Source organism: Lissotriton vulgaris, chromosome 2_2, assembly GCF_964263255.1.
Source record: "Lissotriton vulgaris chromosome 2_2, aLisVul1.2, whole genome shotgun sequence".
NCBI classification, from domain to species: domain Eukaryota; kingdom Metazoa; phylum Chordata; class Amphibia; order Caudata; family Salamandridae; genus Lissotriton; species Lissotriton vulgaris.
The window spans coordinates 95,130,444-95,152,083 of NC_141688.1; the positions used below are offsets into that span (position 1 = coordinate 95,130,444).

General features: G+C 46.1%; 1 protein-coding gene across 1 annotated transcript; it reads right to left on the minus strand.

The window, feature by feature from the left end:
- Positions 1-2,439: 2,439 nt before the first annotated feature.
- Positions 2,440-9,716, minus strand: LOC147729077 (beta-1,3-galactosyl-O-glycosyl-glycoprotein beta-1,6-N-acetylglucosaminyltransferase 3-like). Its single transcript, XM_086959361.1, has one exon. It carries the CDS (start codon positions 8,724-8,726, stop codon positions 7,392-7,394), a length of 1,335 nt encoding a protein of 444 aa, XP_086815487.1. The 5' UTR covers positions 8,727-9,716; the 3' UTR covers positions 2,440-7,391.
- Positions 9,717-21,640: the final 11,924 nt, after the last annotated feature.

A 21,640-nucleotide genomic window follows, 5' to 3' on the forward strand; every position in this document is an offset into this window, starting at 1 on the left:
GTGAATGCGCGACCCCCTTCACACCACTCCACGGCCCCCCTGTGGGTCGCGCCCCACAGTTTGAAGACCCCTGGTGTAGGGTGAGCTGCATGAATGTAATGTTAGAAGTGGGCCCATGTGAGTGTCAGGTGAGAGGAATGCGTGCAGAGTGAGAGGAGTGAGTGCAGGGTGGTGTGAGCAGTGTAAATGCAGGGTGAGCGGAGTGCCTGTGTGTGAGTGCAGGGTGAGCGGCGAGAGTGAAGGGTGAGCTGCAAGAGTGCATGGTAGGAGGAGTGAATGCAGGGAGAGTGGTATGTCCCAGGGAGTTCGGGCAGACTATTGTACCTGTGTGCAGCCAGGATGAACAGAGTGCCTGTGTGAGTGCAGGCTGAGAGGTGTGTCTGTGTGAGTGCAGTGTGAGAAGAGGGAGTGCAGGGTGAGTGTTGTGGCTCCAGGGTGAGTGATGTGCCTGTTTACATGGTGTGAGCGCAGTGTGAGTGGTGTGCCCATGTGAGTGAAGGGTGAGTAGTCTAAGTGATGGGAGTGCCTCTGTGAGTGCACAGTGAGCGATGTGCCTGTGCGAGACTAGGATGAGTGGAGTGACTGCAGGATAAGTGATGTGACCATATGTGTTTGGGTGCAAATAAAAGTTCAGAGTGGGAGGAATGAATGCATGGTGAGTGATATGCTTGGTTTGAGTGAGATTGCAGGGTGAGCAGACAGAGTGACAGGTGAGTGAAGTCTCACATGAGCGTAGAGTGAGCAGCGTGCTTGTGTGACTGCAGGATGAGCGAAGGGTAAACAGCGTGAGTAGATGGCAAGTGGTGTGAGTACAGTGTGGGTACTGTGAGTGCAGAGTTAGCGGTTTATTAGTGTTTTGTCAGGTTAGGAGGAGGATGAATGATGTGAGTACATGTTGATCGCTGTGAGTGCAGGGTGAGTGTGAAAGTGAAGGGTGAGCGGTGAGGCTGAGGAGTGAGTTGTGTGAATGCAGGATACATTCCCAGACACTTGGAGTAACTCAGCATGGGTTGCCAGCCTCTTTTAAGTATGTCTCAAAGGATAAATTCTTTGATTTATGCCGTTAAATTAGAATGTGCAAGGCAGTCAGGAATACCTCAGTGAGTAACTATATTTTGCACACCACTAACCCATTGTTTGACTTATATGTGGTCTGAGTTCCAATCAGTTTTCATAGGCATTTGTTAACAAATTTGAGAGTTAAAACTTTGAACTATATGGTACTTTTTAAGTTGCCGACTTCATGGCATGTGATTTTACCACTATGCCCCTGTGATGATCAATCTATTCAATGTACATTGCACTTAATGTTTTTTGTAAATATTATATTTTTTTTCTATATGCCGCTTCCTGCTGCTTATTTTGAAAGATCAGAATTTTAGGCATTAATGGCCATATGTATCATACTACCGTTTAGCGAATTCCAAATAGCGAATTTTAAGGAATCACTATTTGGAATTCGCAAAACCGTATGTATGTACAAAATCGCTATTAAATAGCGATTCTTTACCGTTCCTAATTTGTGATTAGCAAATTGCTAATCGCAAATTACCCATTCATTTCCATGGGCCAGGAGGCCCATAGGAATGAAGGTGCAATTTGCGATTAGCAATTAGCTAATCGCAAATTAGGAATTTCTTCAAGGGTGCAGGGGTGTCTCAAGAACACCCTGCTGCACCCCTGAAAAAGACATTTAGGGGCATATGGCGCACATACATGCCCCGAGGGCATGTATGGGCGTCATATGGCACCTTTTGTTTTTTTGGAAAAAAGCTTTTTTAACAGAATTCGCAAATTACCACCAACTAGAAGTTGGTGGTAATTTGCGAATCCTTAATGGCATTGTTTGAATATTTTTTGTTTGATACATTGCATTTAAGGAATTGCAAAATTTGCGACTCCTTAAGTGCAATTGCAAAATAAGGAATTGCAAATTTTGCTATTCCTTATTTTGCATCAAACATGTTTGATACATACCATTTGTCAAATTAGCATTCGCAAAGGCCGAAATTCGCAGAATTTCGGCCTTTGCGAATGCTAATTAGCTTGATACATATGGCCCTAAGTTAGCTATGGTTATGTTGCAACCTTCGCTTCACATATGTTGGGCTGGTGTGAAATTTTTACTGTGTGCTATCAAATTACGGAAATTGCTGAGATGATCTTGGACATTTTATTGGTATTTAGCTGTACATATGTATTTTAGGGTTCCAACTGAAATAGTTTTTATTGTTTTTTAACTGCACTTTTATGGCTGATGCATGCAACTGAATAAAGTAAGACTTGACTGAAGTAACTTAGCGTGTTATTGACAGTTGGCGAGTAGGGCTTCAGATACAAGTTAAACTATTGCTATTAGGCATCAATCAGGGAGGGAGTGTGGAGGGAATAAATAATTTGCTGATCCTGCAACAAACTGGGTCTTGTGATTTGGGTTGCCAGTTGACCGGTTTTCTACCAGCACCACTGGTATTTTGCAATCCTGGTTAACACAAAAATAAGCAAAATCACATAAAGCTGGTAGTTTTAGCCTTTTTCTGTGCATACTTCAAACAGCAAATATAAATAGAATGTACTTTTAAATGTGTTATCGAGCTGTAACTAATAAATAAACAAAGACAGAAAAGTCATATTACAAAGGAATACATTTGATTTTGTTTACAGCTCTATTTAGTATGGTGGCCAGGCCTTTGCAAACACTTTAAACAACAACAAATGGCCAGTATTTTTCTCTTGGAAAGGTGGAAACCCTTCTCTTGATATGCCGTGTCACAAAATTAATTCTCACATTGTGGCAGCTGTAAGTAAAATAAAAATGTAAGGAGTAGGCAGTTTGGAAACCAAGGGGTACAGGAACCTGAGAAAAAAACACAAATTAAGCCCAGTTAACCAATTAACAAGGGCATGTAAATGGTCTTTTAAAGACCTATGAAAGACTTGGGTGAGGCTGAGATAAGACCCTGCCCAGTAAAAATCCACAGTGGCTAAAGAACTGTGTGCATGTCCAGGAAGCTGCAGCTCCTCGGTCTGACCCACGCGACAGTGTTGCGCGCCTCCTACTTTTACACGATTTTTTTCCCAGCACTAGGCATGTCCTCTACTTACTAAGACTCAGCGCCTTTCTACTCCACTACCCACTCCTCCCATACTGCTCACTGGTGCAACGAAACTTGAGCCCCTCCCCCCCCTTACAAAGTACATGGAGGGCCAACCCCCCCATACCCTGGCCCACCACCTACCACTTTTGCTGAGGAAGGGGGGGGGCTGGTGCTCGGGGGCTAATGTTACACTACTTATACTTCCCCATCACTTACTTCTTTACTCATCCACTCGTCACCACTCTCCTTTGTGGCTGCTCCATCCCTCTCCACACACTTGTAACTACGTACAATATTATCTAACATGAGTGAAGAGGGTCTCATTCAGTAGCATAGCCAAGTCCAATGAAAGAAATGCCCCCCTCGCCTTGGCTGCTGTTTGAATTATAAAATACAGCTATAATCTGTTTTTTGGGCGGGGGGGGGGAGGAGGGAGTTGTTTTTTATAGCAGGAACTAGACCAGAAGGTATCCGAGCGCCTTACAGACGGACCCATTCACTCTTCTGATAGGCAGGGGAAATTAAGTGATATGCCCAGAATCATAGGACATTGAGCGCCCCCTCCAGACCCGAATGCGGTTCCCCAGCTTCCTGGTCGACCGCACTAGCCGTTAGACCAAATCATGTCCCAGGGTACAGTGTGCCCCTTGGGCCTCTGGGTTCCGGTGCTACTTCACCTGCTGTACCAACAGAATGGACGCCCCTGGTGGCATTGCGAGTGTGGCTCAGTCGCCTTTGTGCATTCTGTAGAATGCAATCAGGTGTTAGCGCGAGAAGTCTTCCCTCTCCCGCCTCTGAGGCTGCTCACTGCCCATTCCCTTTTCTCTTTGTATGCTCCCATCTCTTTGCATCTTTTTATTCAAATAATTTTTATTAAGGAAAGGAAATAAAAAGGAAAAGACAAGAAAAGCGAAAAGAAAACATGAAGCATACAAATACATTGAATCATATATGAATGACATACATTTTCAAAAAATCATACTTATTAGTAATAAAATAATACATAATTACCAATAGAAACAGAATAATACATAATTACATAAATAAATAAAGATGTGTAGCATGAAATCCAATCGCAACAGCCAAATCAGCAAATGCTACACAAACAGGTACGATTGCATATCAACGAACCTATCCAGGGCGCTTTATCTACAGCGTCTATGCATGTCCCACAGTTCGGGTGTCATTTGGAAGTAGTATCTCCATGAGGGTGATGATTTGCCTACGAACTCCCATAGAGTCCGTGGTATGTTAACCTGAAATATTTTGGCCCACATGCATCATTGTGTCATTTTGCATTTCTTAATTTGCGAAAAATAAGGAATCGCAAATTAAGAAGTGCAAAATGCTATGCATCATTTTTTTCGGTATTTCTTTGTGATTCCGTAAAAATCGCAATTTTTACCGAATCCCAAAGAAATACCGAATTCTTAAGTTAATTTTCGCAATTCCCATTGATTCCTATGGGCCAAAAGGCCCATAGGAGTCAATGCAAATTGCGAGTGGCACTTAGAAAATTTCATGGGTGCAGGGGGGGGTCCAAAGGACCCCCCCATGCACCCCTGAAATGTATTTTTCGCATCATGTTTCACACACACATGTCCTAAGGACATGTGTGTGTGAAACATGAATGTTGAAAAAAAAACATTCAAAGCATTTTAAACACTTTTTCCAAATTTACCGAGTGGTTCAACCACTCGGTAAATTTGGAACCCTAATTGCGAATTTCCACTTGTCAAAGTAATGATGCATTGCTTTTAAGAAGTCGCACATCTGCGACTTCTTAAAAGCACCCGCAATTTTAGAACTCGCAACAATGTTGCGAATTCTAAAATTGCTTCATGCATCCCAAAAAGCACTTTTGCATTCGCAAACGGCCGATTTTAAGGAATCGCACCGTTTGCGAATGAAAAAGTGCTTGATGCATGTGGGCCATAATGCCTAGTGGACTCTCTTTGTATCTTTTGACGTATATCTGAATGAAGCCGGACTTTCATTACGAATAGAGTTGTGAATACAATCTACATACATGTTCCTCAAGTCCGGCCCATTCTGCTGTACAAGCTGTAGGAATGAGTCACGCGCTCTAGCGTTCGCTTCTGGCACAATTAGGGTGGCCAACTGGCCTGGGTGCAAATTAAGGATGGTGAGTGTAAACATTCAGGACAAGGGGTCAAAATTCAGGACAAAAATTCAGGACAGGAGGTCAAAATTCAGGACAAACATTTGTGACAACAGGAATGCTTTGCAGACAGTGGATTTCATGCAATAGTGTATAAATAAATAGGAAAGGAACATAAGTATAAGTCACTTCTCCTGCCCTGTCACTTTCTCCTGCCCGGTCACTTCTCCTACCCCGTCACCGCTCCTGCCTGTTCACTGCTCCTGCCTGTTCACTACTCCTACCCGTTCGCTGCTCCTACCCGTTCACCGTTTCTGCTCATGCCTATTCACTGCTCCTGTCCCTGCACTTCTCCTTCACCATCACTTCTCATGCCCCATCACCGCTACTGCCCGTTCACTGCTCCTGCCCTTTCATTGCTCCTGTCCAGTCAGTACTCCTGCTCATGCTCGATCACCGCTCCTCCCTCGTCACTTTCCTGCTCCTCACTTCCCCTGCCCCATCTCTTCTCCTGCCCCCTCACTTCTGCTGCCCCGTCACTTCTCCTTCAACGTTCACTGCTCCTGTCCGTTTACCGCTCCTGTGCGTTCACCACTCCTGCCGGGCACTGCTCCTGCCTTCACCTCTCCTGCCCCGTCACATCTCCTGCCCCATCACCACTCCTGCCCGTCACTACTCCTGCTCATGCCTAATCACCTCTCCTGCCCGGTCACCTCTCCTGCCCTGTCACTTCTCCTGCCCCGTCACTTCTCCTGACCCATCACTTCTCCTGCCCTGTCACCTCTCCGGCCCTGTCACTTCTCCTGCCCCGTCACTTCTCCTGCCCCATCACTTCTCCTGCCCGGTCACCTCTCCTGCCCGGTCACCCCTCCTGCCCGGTCACCTCTCCTGCCCTGTCACTTCTCCTGCCCAGTCACTACTCCTGCCTGGTCACTTCTCCTACCCAGACACCTCTCCTGCCCCATCACCTGTCCTGCCCCATCATCTCTCCTGCCCCGTCACCTCTCCAGCCCTGTCACCTCTCCTTTCCTGTTGCCTCTTCTGTCCCCTCTTTTTTCCTGCCACGTCACTTTTCCTGCCCAGTCACCGCTCCTGCCCGTTCACTGCTCCTGCGCGTTCACTGCTTCTGTCTGGTCAGCACACCTGGTCATGCCCAATCCCTTCTCCTGTCCCATCACTTCTCCTGTCCCATCACTTCTCCTGCCCCGTTCACTGCTCTTATCCGTTCACTGCTCCTGTCGGTTCAATGCTCCTGCACATGCCTATTCACCACTCCTGCCCGTCACTTCTCCTGCACTGTCACTTCTCCTGCCCGGTCACCTCTCCTGCCCCATCATCTCTCCTTTCCTGTTGCCTCTCCTGCCCTGTCACTTCTTCTGCACTGTCACTTCTCCTGCCCGGTCACCTCTCCTGCCCCATCATCTCTCCTTTCCTGTTGCCTCTCCTGCCCTGTCACTTCTCCTGCCCGGTCACGTCTCCTGCTCTGTCACCTCTCCTTTCCTGTCGCCTCTCCTGTCCCGTCACTGCTCCTGCCCGGTCACTTCTTCTGCCCTGTCACTTCTCCTGCCCTGTCACTTCTTCTGCCCAGTCACCTCCCCTGCCCCATCACCTCTCCTTTCTGGTCTCCTCTTCTGTACTGTCACTGCTCCTGCCCTGTTCACTCTGTGTACAACATTGACAAATTACACAAGGGGACAAGTTCCCTACTGCACTCTCTTTAGGGAAAGCTCCTCCGTAATCACTAACTACGATCTCAGTGGCATATGATATGCTAAAGGCAGATGGCGGGTGAATTGTCATTCGAAAGGGGATAATCGGCCTCAGTCAGAATGACAATGGACTTGCCCACAGTCTGTGAGAGCTCAGGGAGGGACTGTTGCAGCCTCTGGAGTTCAACACAGAGAAGTGCGAGCTGGCCCCGAGAACGTTTAATCTCTTTGGGCTTCTTTCAGGGAACGCTGTAATTAATGTCCAAAATTATGGACAAAAGGAGTCCGTAAAACGAATGATTATGGATAACGGACATCACACCAAAATGACGGACGGTCTGTGAAATTTAAGGATGGTTGGTCACCTTAGGCACAATCCGAATTATGAAAAGTGTGCTGAGGTAGGCGAAAGATGAGATCTTTGGCCACAGGATTTCCGGGATTCCTTTGTCCATGCAGCACTCAGACAACGGAGCCTTCATAGTTTTCTCCATACAGCGCCTTGTGTCTGAGATATTCTTCCAGACACTCGATTGCAGTATTGTCTACCATGGGGTCAAACTTGTTGGCCAGGAGGTGATGATGCTTGAGCATCCAGTTCACGTCGGCTGCGTCATAGATGCAGACAGCACGCTGGGATCTGCTGGTGCATTGTGGGTAGGGCGCCCCATTTTTGACATCCCCTGCCAAGTCAATCCACTTCACCAGGCGAACTATGGCATTCATGTCAGAGGTGTCGAACTTTTCATGGTAAGGCATGGAGCCGGGAACTTCAGGCATTCTATACATGGTGGCCCAGAGGTGCTCATCGGGGCTGTAGGTGTCTTTCTCCCACTCCACCAGCTTTTTGACTACAGGCTCCTCAAACACCGACTTCACAAAGTCCCTTGAGGCCACGAAGTAGGCGTTACCAGAGAACATAGGACTGTTTATGGGTGGAGGAGCCTTTTCCCTTTCAGTATTGACAATGCTGGAGTTCTGCACCTCATGGCGCAGCTGCCACCGTTTCTTCTTGTGCTCTGGTGTCCGCTCAGACTCCAAGCTACTGTGGCCGTTCAGCACCTGCAGGGCATGTACCATCTCAGCATTGGTCTTGATTGGGAAGTCGGCGCCACATGTGTTGAGCAGGTACCTCCACGGCACGGGGCTCCTTAGCAGGTCCTCCATGCAGTTTATGTCTGCCTGGACCCTGGACCAGGAGGCGTAGACCACCCTCTCGAGCTTGGATGCCACAAACACATTGTCAAAGCACGAGGCGATGGCCTTTACCGCCTTCAGGAGGAGCTCGGGGGCCTTAGCGTCCACGTGCACGCAGTATACGTTCTGTGGAGCATAGATAGATCTCAGCAGCCGCTCAAACATCTCAATGTTGTTATGGATGACCATAGAGTAGGCAATGGGGAAGTCCTCCTCTGCGCGGCTCAGTGCAACAAGCAAGAAACGCCTGCTTGCTCGGTAGTGGTTGCAATCCTGTGTCTGAATCAGGTAGTCACTCTCTGTGGTGGGTTGATGCCTCCTGGCCACCTCCAGTCTCTGAAGGGCTGCTTGCTCCAGAGCCTGGAGGTCACCCCTGATGATCCCGGAGCAGTTGATGCCCTGTGAGGGGTGCAGGCGCAGGTGTGTGTACATGCCCTCCCTGCACATGAGGGCCTCTGGACCATGAGCATCATGGCGCATATCAGCCAGCTGACAGTCCCTGGAGGGGTACACCATCAGAAGAAAGATGGCAGACACTACAACAGCAAAAAGGCCAATTCTCCAAATCACTTTAACCATCTTCCGCCTGAAAATACGCATTGTAAGGCGCGGGAGGGGAACAAAACTGCAGTCAGTGTCCAAACTCAAATGAATGCTGCCTGGAGCTGCCTGGAGCTCTGGAGATGCACACAGGAATGTGCCCGAAGCTCTGGAGAGACACGGGACGGTGGCTGCAGTTCTGGAGACACACAAAGGTTGTTAGCTGAAGCTGGAGGCGCACGCAGGATGGTGGCTGTCCCTCTGGAAACACCCACCGAATGGTGGCTGAAGTTCTGGAGACACACACAGGCTGTTAGCTGAAGCTCTGGAGACACGTTCAGGATGGCGGTCACAGCTCTGGAGAAACACTCAGGAAGGTGGCTGAAGCTCTGGAGACACACACAGGATGGTGGCTGGAGCCCTGGAGACGCACTCAGGATGGTGGCTGAAGCTCTAGAGGCACACCCAGGATGGTGGCTGCAGTTCTGGAGACACACATATGTTTTTAACTGAAGCTCTGGAGACACAAACAGGACGGTGGCTGAAGGCCTGGAGACACAGTCCGGATGACGGCCACATCCCTGGAGAAACACTCAGGGTGGTGGCTGAAGCTCTGGAGACAGACTAAGGATGCAGGTTGTAGCTTTGCAGGCACACGCAGCAGCAGACTGGGAGGCACATCTGGGAGGCTTGTTGGTGCTCCGGAAGACACGCGTAGTCACAGCTGAGATGCTGGCTGGTTCTCAAATTGCGCACACGGGACGCAGCCTGGAGTCTCAAGAGACAATGGGACGCTCGTTGGTGCTCTGGGGCACGTGCGGGAAACACAGCCGGGGCTCTGGTTGGTGCTCTGGGGCACGTGCGGGAAACACAGCCGGGGCTCTGGTTGGTGCTCTGGGGCACAGGCGGGAAGCACACCTGGGGTGCTGGTTGCTTCTTTGGCTGCACCAGATGCGGAGTGATGCCCTGGAGACACAACCCGCCTTTGCCCTAAAAGCACATTTTATAAGCGCGCCGGCGTGTATTTCTCTGTTGACTGCTTGCCGGAGAACAAGGTTCGCCCTGAGACTGAGTCACCTGTCAAAAATCCAGTTGACAAATGCTCAGGGCGAGGCAATTCGCACACAGGGGCGTAGATTCAGGAGTTGGGGCGTGGGGGGGGGGGGGGGGGGGTAGGAGTTCCACCCCCTAATAATCTGGCACGGGTGCTTTCCGTCGGGTATTGCGAGATGTCTGTCAGGTTTCGCCTGGATTTTTTGTACAGGAATAGACAACATCACACGGACAGCCGCTCTCTCATCTCTGTTTGGAAGATCGTAAAAATGTTGGCTCATTTGAACAATATTATATTTTAAGTACTCCCAACAATACGCACTGCACCTTAAGCCCCACACGCTCTATTTTTCATAGAATCTAATTTCACAGCCCATACCAGCGTGCATATAGGGAACTCAGTAGCTCACACCCTCAGTCTTCCTGGCCAAGCTACGCCCCTGCTCGCGCCTCCCATTATTGACACAGCACCCATTTGTGACCTTTGGATTTATCCACATTTCCGTATTCTAAATAAAGCTGCCGTCGGAGAGTTTGAATAAGGGTAACACATGGAGGAGGTGTGTGAATAATCAGGTTATTATTATGATTATAATCATTATTAATCAGGTTATTATTATGATTGCAATACTTATTAATTAGGTTATTATTACGATTATAATAATTATTAATCAGTGTATTGTTACTATTAGAGTCATTGTTTTTTCTTTTATTATAATCAGTGTTAATCAGGTTATTATTAAGATTATAATCATTATTATTATGGTTTGATCGCGGAAGTTTTTGTGCAGTACATAGCGTGCGAATTCCATGTCCCTATATTGCATGGTGGAACCTCAATCTTGCTTAGGCTTTTGTGGCAGAGTTGACAAAGTTATGCGGCAAGAAGTGGCAAAGGATGCGGCGAACAGTTGCACATTTCGTGATAGTATAACTTCATTATTTTGTGATTTTCACCCATTGGGAAGGACCTTTCACTGCCCACAATCCATCACTGTAGTGAGCTACAAACTGTTTTTTTTGATAAAATCTGCAAATAATGGAGCAGGAGATTATGTGGAAATTGAGGCAAACACATAGTTGTATGAAATACGCCGCAGCTGCGAAATCGCATCATTCCAGTGGCCCTGCAGACGGGAAACAACCTTAATAAGGAATATCTAACAACGAGTGGGCTTAACAACGAATCCTAAACAACGACCTGTACCTGAACCACGACCTCATTAACCACTACTTGACCTGAACCACGACCTCCTTAATACTTCATTTACAACGAATTTTCAGAGGTAAGTGTATTTATAAGTACACAAATATGGTAAACGGTTTCAACAGATCATATTAGTATAATTGGTTGAATTAAATAATTCAACAATATCATGTTTACTAAAATATGAACATCTTTTTAAAAGCAAGCACGACAATTAAGTGAGCCATCTGTATTTATTTAAAGTATGTGACAAGGGTAGGAGGCTAAAAAGTATGTCCATGTTCATGACCTTGAGTTTAAAACCCCGACCGAGTGCAAAAACTGAAACTGGACTAATTACAAGCAGAAGTTTCTAGCTGCAAATAAACAGCAGGTGTACAGTAATTTTGGCAAAACTGACATCTAGTGGCTGGATGTAACTTGACACGGCACGGTTAAAATTACACACTCGCTTATTTGGACAGCACGCAATTAACAAATATCAATTTAATGACCAGCGATGACCCAATTTCCAAGATAAGGATTTTCGGAAAGGGGTGACACAATTAGTAATAGTCGTGGCAAAAGCGTCGCTGTGTTTTCTTTGAAAAGGGCTGATTTGAAGCAATACATTGCTTCAGTGCGAGTCCCTGGGCATGTCGGGAACAGTAGAGGCACTAGATTCTTTATTAAAAATAGTTTTTAATAGAAGTGTTGTTTAATTTAAATAAATTGCATTTTTGGGATCGTGTTTCAAACATGCATTGTTGTGAACGTAGTGGTAGATTCAGAGTATATGCCAATAGATTCATTTTCGTGGTTCAGTAAGTCGTGGTTAAGTACAAAGGGGCAGATTTATGTTAACTGGCGCATCCCGAGGGATGCGCCAGTTAACATGCGCCACAGTGCGCCACAGCTCCGCCACCCATTGTGCGCCGCATTTACAATGCGGCGCACCATGGTGCAAAAACGGCACAGATGCGTGACGCATCTGTGCCGGAAAGGTGTCGCATTGCTGAAGTTGCGTCGCAAGCGCGACGCAGCTCCAGCAAGGCTCGGGGGTGCCCCATTTGAACAATGCTGCGTCAAGACCTACGCCTGCTTTAAGCAGGCGCAGGGTTTTGACGCAGCATTGGCTTAAAAGTGACTGAGTGAAATCTCATAGATTTCACTCAGCCACTTTTGCGAGGCGCACCTGCCCCGGAACGCCCACCCTGCGCCAGAACGCCCACAAGCGGCGCAGGGCTTTACAACGTGACGCATCTGCCTAGATGCGTCACGTTGTAAATCGTTCGTAGGGATGCGCCACGTTTACGCCGCCTTGCGTGACGCAACAGCGGCGTAAACGTGGCGCAAGGGCCTCATAAATCTGCCCCATAGTTGTTTGGCTTTGGTCGTTGTTTAGCCTTCGTGCTTTAGGCATTCGTTATATAAAAGGTATTTGTTTAATCATACATTCCCTGCAGACAGGACTGGGCAATTATCGTTTTATTCTTGCACTGGAAGGGTATAAACTCTTCTAATAGCAAGAAATAGGGCAGGAGGCCGTCCCGGACCGCTATCTGGGGACATCAGGGCAATTCCACTTAGGAAAAGTGTCCTATTTATTCATTCCATGTGTTTAAACTGCCCGCCCACTGAACCCAGTGGTGTGGCATCTGCACCGCGCTGTCAGAGACTCACAATGTTCAGATACACACCACCCATGCAATAACAAAGCAAAACACTTACAGGAATCCATCCACACATAGACCAGCAGACTCCACAGACCAGCAGACTCACAGACCAGCACAGATGTAGCCACCCAGCAGGCAGAACAGATACATTATCCTGAATGCACACACATGGAACCCTGGACGGACATACAGCTCACATAGAGACAAGAGCAGTACATACCTAGATACCACTCAATGTTGGGTCAGAACAGAAGTCCTCCGAAAAGCTTCATAAAGTTGTGCTGCACTACCACGTTACTTTGTAATGGTTCGGCTGTTTTAGTCAAACAAACCCCTCAATCTCTGAGTCCACTGTAAGTGCTCCACATTTCAGCACTAGTGTTCATCCAACAGAGCTGGCCTCTCCTGACAGAGAGTGCACTGAAGTGCACCTCTGACCTGGTCAGGAGGACAGGCCTTCCCTTACCTCGATGCTAACGCGTGGAGCGTCCTCTCTTCTTGAATTCTGCAGGAAGCTGAAAAGCTGACTTTTCAATTAACCAACCGACCAGAGGCAGGGCTAGGCACACACACCTGCTCAGCACCAGGATATTCTCACGGGTGATAGTGCGCTTTACAAATACACATAACCTGACGTGACAGGAGATAACCGAGTGAGAAAGTAATTAAAGAAAAGACTTGATGTGCTTGTTTATAAAAGAAAGAAGAGAAGAAAATAAAAATATAGTATGAACAACGTTACATGCAACAAAACAATCTTGCGGTATAGAAATACCATCAGGACAATGTCCACCAGCTACTGGCTATCCTCGCTAATTAACCCCGGCCCCATCTGAAGGCCAGACATCTCTTCACCAGCAGTTGTAGGGAGGTCTCTGAGATATCCCAGGAGTGTCATCATGCGGTCTGGATTCATCCGAAGTTCTATCATAAGTGACACGTCTCTCAATACTTTTTCCCAGTACTGTAGAAATGACATGGAATTCCATGGCAGATGGAAAAAACCTACCTCGAAATATCCTCATCGTTTGCATGTTGCGTCTTCCTGAAGTCTCAGGGCACAAAGCCTACCTGGGGTGTCATATGCAATATTTAGATATTTATAGTCTACAGTTCTGCGACACCCATTTATGGAAGCAGTTCACTGTAGTTACAGCAAAACGTCTACTGCTAGGCCGACAATACTTTTTTGAGAATCATCTCCCATTTTAACTTAATTTTAGTGCCTCTGTTTGTTTTGCAGACATGGACATGTGGTAGAGTTTGGCGACTATGTGATGTGACCCAGGTGCCACTATAAGGTATGATAGCTGAATGCGCTCAGGTGGGTACCTATGGTGAATAGCAGCTGAGATAAAAGGCAGCCTTGCCATGTGCCATGCTTAATTTCTATTGCAAAGGATACCATATCATTGACTTGCAGTGTTGCCGTGGGTCGAGTGTATAATAACTTGACCTAGGTGATGCAGGTCAAGCTTACGCCTATGCGGCCAAGGATTCTGAAGAAGTTTGGCCATTCCAACGAGTCAACTTTAGCTGCATCGAGTAATACAGTTGTGGCCTATAGCTCTGGGTCTATTTGGTATAGGAGGGAAAATATCTTAAGCTGATTAAACAATCTGGACAGACCCGGCATGAAGCCGGATTGCTCCAAAAGGACAATGGTTGGCATGAATGGTAGCAGTTGGCTAGCCAGTAGTTTTGCCAAGATTTTGTTATCTGTATTAATTAAGGAGAGTGGCCAGTAAAAGTTCCTTCTTGTGGGGTCTTTGTTAGGTTCAAGCAAGGTTATTAGGAATGCCTCCCAAAAATGTATCTGGAAGATAGCGGATGTTAAAGACCCCTTAGGAAACTCTAAGAAGGTGTGGGGTAATGAGGGTGGCATGTTCTTTATAAAACTAAGCAATGAGGCCATCGCTACAGGGTGCTTTTCCAGTCACTGTGCTGCAAATAGTGGTTATAATGTCCTACTCGGTTATAGGCCTAAGTAGGTATTCCCTGTGTCCATTTATGAGACAGTACAATGCTATCTCATCTAAGTAGCTATCGACCAGGGGTTGAGAGATTTTGTTTGTTGACTTGTATAGAGTTTCGTAGAAATGTTTAAAGTTTGTAGTGTAAGGGTCCGACGTAGTTTCTGTTTCAGTGGCTTGTAGTGTGATTACACCTGAGACTGCCCGCAGTTTGCGTTTCATGGCCACCAGTGATTTTCTAAGGCTTTCACCCTCCTCATATCTATGTACTGTATAACATTTTCCTAGGAAATGTATTTCTTTGTCTGTTTCCTCATGGCATTCGTGAAGTGCCTCTATATCTCCACAAATTAGCATTCCAATTAATCTGTTCTTTCAGACTATAAATCCTATGCTTGAGTGCTGTTAATCTACCTCTAATGGATATAAGTATGCCATACGCCTTGGATATACGTATGCCCCTTATGTAAACCTTAAAGGCCTCCCATACAGTGGCAGGCTGGGCACAGAATCAAGGTTACTATTGAAATACTAACTGATCACTGTGCATAATTCTGATTGGAATGCCTCATCCAGAAGGGCCTCCAAAGGCAAGTGCCAGTATCTGTGTCGATGGCAGTCTGTGGGAATTGCCAGTGTGTGGTGACAGGAGAGTGGTGAGACAATGTGCGCAATAGCAGTTTAATAGCTGTTACGTCAGTACATTTGTGTTTTGTGGTACGCTAGTAATTTAACTGCGACAAAGTGGCATGCACTGAAGAGCAGTGGGTGATATCTCTAGTGTCTGGGTGTGCAGTCTCCAGAGATCCACAAATGGGAGGGGAGTTATTGATTGCTACAGTGCCTTGACTGCAATGGGCAAAGCATATTTGCTGCTCAAGATGCTTTCAATACATGGGTTCATGGCCAAATTAAAGACTCTCCCCCAAAGTAACAGACCGATGGGTCCTGTCTTCAAATCAAGATGATGGAGGAAGGCAGGTAAGTCAGTGCTGGGACCGTATATGTTGACTAGGGTAACTGCCCGGTGCTCCAAAATGCGGTGCCCTATCATCAAATCTTTATTTCGGTTAAATAACCATAAAAGAATACAATACAATATTAAACATCATCATATGCTGGTATACCGAGTGAAAATGTATTTAGAACATACATGCATACATGAAACATTTGTGCAATAGGAGTTGACTGAAAAAGGGACCAAATTTGTGAAGAGATTAAAATTCATATAGCACAATATAAATCTTTCAATCGAGGTAATACATAGTTAAAATATAAATAAATACAATAAATATTTTTAAGAAATTTTTGGCAACTATCAGGAGCCAGTATTATAAAGGTAGAACTGACAAGTGTTTAGATCATAAAAGTCTGGAACTATTATGCAAGGAACAACTGGGACTTTAATATGTAAAGCTAACTATAGTACCGATCCATTTTATTTAACATACTGTTAGCCGGTACAAGTCCTAAGAGTACTGTTACATTTTTAGGCCATATCTTTTCCTAACCATTGCCACGGCAAGCAGGAAACGATTCAGACTAAATACTATAGTCTGTGAGGTGTCCCCCTTAAATACTCTTTCCCCTTCTTTGATTTTCCGAAAACCCAAAAGAAGGCAAATGGGCTTAATCCACTTTCTCCTTGCTTGCAAGTATGCAGGGCATATGAATAAAACATGGGCCTCATCCTCCTTAACGCCCATATGACATAATTCACACAGTTCAGTTTTAGATTCTCTCATAGGACCTGTGTTACACGCCCATTTTGAGGTACTAGTTTTCAGGTCGAGCTTGAAAAGCATGCGAAGCATGCGTCCAAGCTCGACAACTAATGTTGCCGACTTCTGGGAATGTGAGACATGAGTCGGCCACGCGCTTTTTGTGTCTCAGATTTGTCCTTGTGAGCGTGCTTTTGTTGCTGGCTGCTTGCTGTGTGGGTTCGCTTTCGCTTTCGGTTAACGCACTCAATTAGAAATGAAATGCTTACACTTTAGAGTCACCCAAGGGGGAAAGTTTGCAAGATGCTTTTTTAGTTATTTACAGCAAGTGTAGTGATCTTAATTTGTCTTTAAGCAGCCAGGTCTTGTAAAAGGCTTTCTCATTATTATTACGTGAAAAGGCTTTCCCATTATTATTACACCCGCACACACACACACACGCATACACAGACACACTCGCACACACACAGACACGCGTGCACACACGCACACACACAGACATGCGTGCACACACACACACACACACACGCACATATCTTTCCCCCCCCCACTCACCCGGCTCTTTTGGCGTGTCCCGCTCTCCCTCGGCAGCAGGCAGGGCTCTCCACGAGCACGGGAGCCCCGCTAGCTCACAGGCAAATTCTCCGGCTGGCTTGACAAACAGGAGCGCAGGGGTAGGCTCCAGTCTGCTTCCTGTTTGCGGCCCCGCCCCCGTCCCAACACAGGTTGCCTGGCTTCCTGTCTGCCATGGAAAACATTCGGATGCTATTCGACATAAAAGAGCAGTGAGTGATATTGTACTGAACACTTAGCTTATTCTCTAAATGGAATATGCAATCGTTCTTGACTCTGTTTTCTTTCAACTTTGCGTTACCTTCTATCTCATTTTGGTTTGAGCTTTAATGCACATCCGGTCGGAAGCGTGCAAAGTGGATCCTTTTATCGCTTTCTTTATTTTTTAAAGGGATTCCCTCTTTAAAATTTAGATCGTTTTTCTTTTAAGACGTTTATTTACGCAAGCTTTCTAAAATGACGACTCAGCCCTTGATTCTAACGTGCTGCATTTAGTGGGGACATTGACATGCATTAGAGAGGTGATGATGAATATGTCACACCTCAGGGGCAGGTGAGGCTCATTGCAAATGTTAGGCTTTGTGTGGACTGACAACGATGAAGGACAGGTGGCTCCGTGCCAGATATGCATGTGACATAATCCATTCTACCAAGCATTTAAATGTCAGAATACATATTGTGTGTGGGATCATGTACAACGGGCCTCTGCAGAGTATTGGAAGATATTGGGACTGAATGAACTACCTTGCCGTTTTTTCCGGTACACATTTTCAATGTGAGCTGACCTTCCCTCCACCAAACTCTAAGTCCACAACTTCAAAGCGAGCGCTGCATTAAAACCATCAAGTAATATTTTAGCTAGTGTGTGTCTGCAGCTGGATGAAATGCTGAGTTGGAGGTACTTTCTTTCTCTTATGCCAATAACACCGCCCTTCCCACTATGCATTCGGAATTACTGGTTTGTAGCCAGGGGTTATTGTTAAACTCGTGCTGGGACAAAGCCATTCGCCGGCCATGCACTTTCAGTTTCAGGTTTCTATAAATGTATGCTAAGATCACTTTTCTAGGTGAAAGAGTGTAAAGTGATCTCCAGCTAACTGTGCTATTTATAGCCTTAGCATAGGAAAAAAAATGCTGACATAGCCTTACACTTTTCATGGAAATGTGGTACCAAAGGAGAACCTGCCGTTTGCAATTGAGTATTGTAATACTAATACATGTAAGTCACGTAAATGCAACACATATTGCATTACAAATGCTATAGGTGTCACATTTGCAAAAGTTATAACTATTGGTATTGTAAATGAGGAAACTATTAATTTCGCTATTTTCAAAAACAAAACATAAATAAAAAAAGTGTCAATTACAATACCAATAGCTCAAACCTTTCTAATGCGAGACCTATTGCATTGCAAATGCTTGTTAATTGTAGGATGCCATAGCGATACTTTAAATACAGTGACTTTGCCATTGAAGGCAAGATTTCGTCCATGAAGCATTCGAATTTACATTCGGGTTTGACATCAAAGAATTTAAGTGTCAATTTCCCAATTTTTGAGTTTTGAAGGGGGTAACTGTGGATGAATTCCCAATACCGTACCTTCAATACATTTTTTGAACGATGGGTAAGGGAATCAGGATCTGTCCAAAAACTATATAGGCCCAATTTTAAAAACCATTTTTCAATGTGCACTAACCAGGTCAGTCTAGTAATATTCTTTATCTGTATGATTTCCTTTAGTGCTGCTCTAAAGTCCACTAACTCGTCAGTGGACCACAGACGAACCCAATAGAGTAGCGGGCGTAGGGAAGCATAGTCGTCAGAACGACGTATGTTTAAGTCCCAAAGTAAAGGAATTAGAGAAGTACAACCTGGAACAGCTACAAGTTGTCTAAAAAAGCTGTTTTCCTGAACTGAAAAAGAATCTCTAACTACATGGCCCCACAGTTCTGCTCCATACAAGGTGGCCGATTGAGCTTTGTACTTAAATAGCTCAATTGCTGGTGATACTGCCTTACAAAAACTGTTGTATGCTTCCTTATTATAGGGGCTTGGTTTTGTATTAACGTTAACCTCGATTTTTCTATTTGCGATTTCCAATTCATTTTAGAATCGAGGCTAATACCCAAGTATTTAAAATTTGGAACCTGTTCGATGTTCTCGTTATTTACACTAAAAACTTTGTTAAAACCCTTGTGTGGACTGATCGACATAACCTTGCTTTTAGAAGAGTTAATTTCAAGGCTTTTGTCCAAACAGTACGAATGAAATTTGTTCAGCAAATTCTGTAATCCTTTAGGGGTCTGGGAGATTAAAATCGAGTCATCCGCAAATAGTAATGCCGGAACGCCGCCAGAGCCAACCTGCACGAAGGGATGAAAGAGGTAGCCGAATGGATGACGACCAGCCGCCTGAAACTGAACTCGGACAAGACGGAGGTCCTCATCCTGGGCTCCTCACCCTCCGCCTGGGACGACTCCTGGTGGCCTCCCGCCCTGGGCACCGCACCCAAACCGACAGACCATGCACGAAACCTGGGCTTCATCCTGGACTCCTCCCTCTCCATGACCAGGCAAGTCAACAACGTCTCCTCGGCGTGCTTCAACATCCTACGCATGCTACGGAAGATCTTCTGGTGGATCCCCACCGAGACCAGGAAGACCGTCACCCAGGCCCTCGTCACCAGCCGACTGGACTACGGCAACGCCCTCTACGCCGGTACCACCGCCAAGCTCCAGAAGAGACTCCAGCGGATCCAGAACGCCTCAGCCAGACTCATCCTCGACATCCCACGAACCAGCCACATCTCCGGACATCTGAGAGACCTTCACTGGCTCCCCGTCAACAAAAGAATCACCTTCCGCCTCCTCACCCACGCACACAAAGCCCTACACGACCAAGGCCCGAGCTACCTCAACAGCCGAGTCAACTTCTACGCTCCCAAACGCCACCTCCGATCAGCCAACCACGCCCTCGCCGCCGTCCCCCGCATCCGAAGAGCGACTACAGGAGGAAGGTCCTTCTCCTACCTGGCCGCCAAGACCTGGAACTCCCTCCCGACCGACCTGCTCCTGACCCAAGACCACCTCTCCTTCAGGAAGAAGCTGAAGACCTGGCTGTTCGAGCAGTAGCGGCGCCCCCCCCCCCCCCCCCAGCGCCTTGAGACCCTACGGGTATGTAGCGCGCTTTATAAGTGTGACTGATTGATTGATTGACCACACAACTTGGGAGAGTCATGCTCGCAGCCCAAGAGGGTGTCTGGGATGTCATTTACATAAAGAGAGAAAAGGGTTGGCGCCATAACGCAGCCTTGCCTTACACCTCTCTTTATGTCTATTCTTTCCGTTAACTCTCCGTTAGGTCTCCACCTCACTCTTGCATATTTCCGCTCATGCAGCCTAATTAGTTGTTGTAGTATAACCCCGGGGACTCCCATGTCCCTTAGTGATTTCCAAAGTTTCTCCCTCAGGACCAGATCAAAGGCGGCCCTGAGGTCCACAAAAGCTACCTATAGGTGAGAGTTCCTTATATTAATATATTTCCAAATTAAACATAAAAATCTAAAGACTTGGTCTACCGTACTAATTATAACTCTAAAACCTGCCTGATATTTTGTTAAAATAGAATTTTCCTCGATCCAGACATTTAACTTGCTTAAAAGTTGGCGTGCAAAAATCTTTTGGAGCACATCTATCAGACTGATTGGTCTGTAATGGGATGGGTTAAGTCTATCTCCCTTCTTAAAGATGGTTACAATTTCGGCGCCCCGCCAAGTCTCCAGAATTGGGGCCCCCCTTAAAATGTCATTACTGAACAAATTGATATATGGAGCCCACAAGAGGTTCTCATGTTTCCAGAGATCGCCAGGTATTCTATCTGGACCCGGAGCTTTACCCTGTTTAACTGCATTAATGGCTAGTATAGTGTCAGACAAACTAAATGTTAAGGGTGTGTCAGCCCGAGTACAGGGATGAGAAGTGCTTGACCCAGACACTTTCTTCAAGGAACCTATCCCTCAATGGGGTTCCATCTTTAGTACCATTCGCAATCAGGTTCCAGAAAGAAGATTGGTCTTTCAGTTTACATGCTGAAAGCAGGTCCGACCAGCCTTTTCCATCCCATTCCTTTTTTGCAAGTTGGATTTTTTTTTGTACCTCATTCTTTTGTCTCTGATAATATTAATGTGGTTCCCTTTTACAGCTTGACGGCAGGCTCTACTATCCCAGAGACCTTCCTTCAGATAGGTTTTTTTTTGGCCAAATTGTAGTTGCTTGATCCCTTTTGAGAAGGTCTCTCTGAGCTGTAACATCAGTTTCCCATGCATCTATGTTAGGGAGATGCCCTCAATGTTATTATCGGCAAACGGTGACATTAAAATTACATAAAAATAATACATTTTCTTTATGATACTCACGTTACTCATAACAGCAGGTCATTTAGGGACCTGCGTTTATTGGACTCTAGGGGATCATCAGATGGAGTGTGACCACAAGGACCCAGCTCGGTGGGGGACGTAAATAGCGAGCTACAAATGGTCAAAATTAAAGGGAGGTGGTCACTTTCTATGCGGTTGTCCACCTTCAAGTCCAGAAGCAATGGCCATAGGTGCATAGAGACTAATATGTAATCTAAATGACTGGCACACCGGCCTCTTTAAAAAGTAGGATTACTTGGGCAATCTGATGGGAAACGCCCATTACAGACGCGTAAACCATGTTCCATTGTCATTTTTAGTAGTTGCAGGGCACCTTTTGAGCAAGCGATGGTATTGCTTGCATCAATACAGGGGAT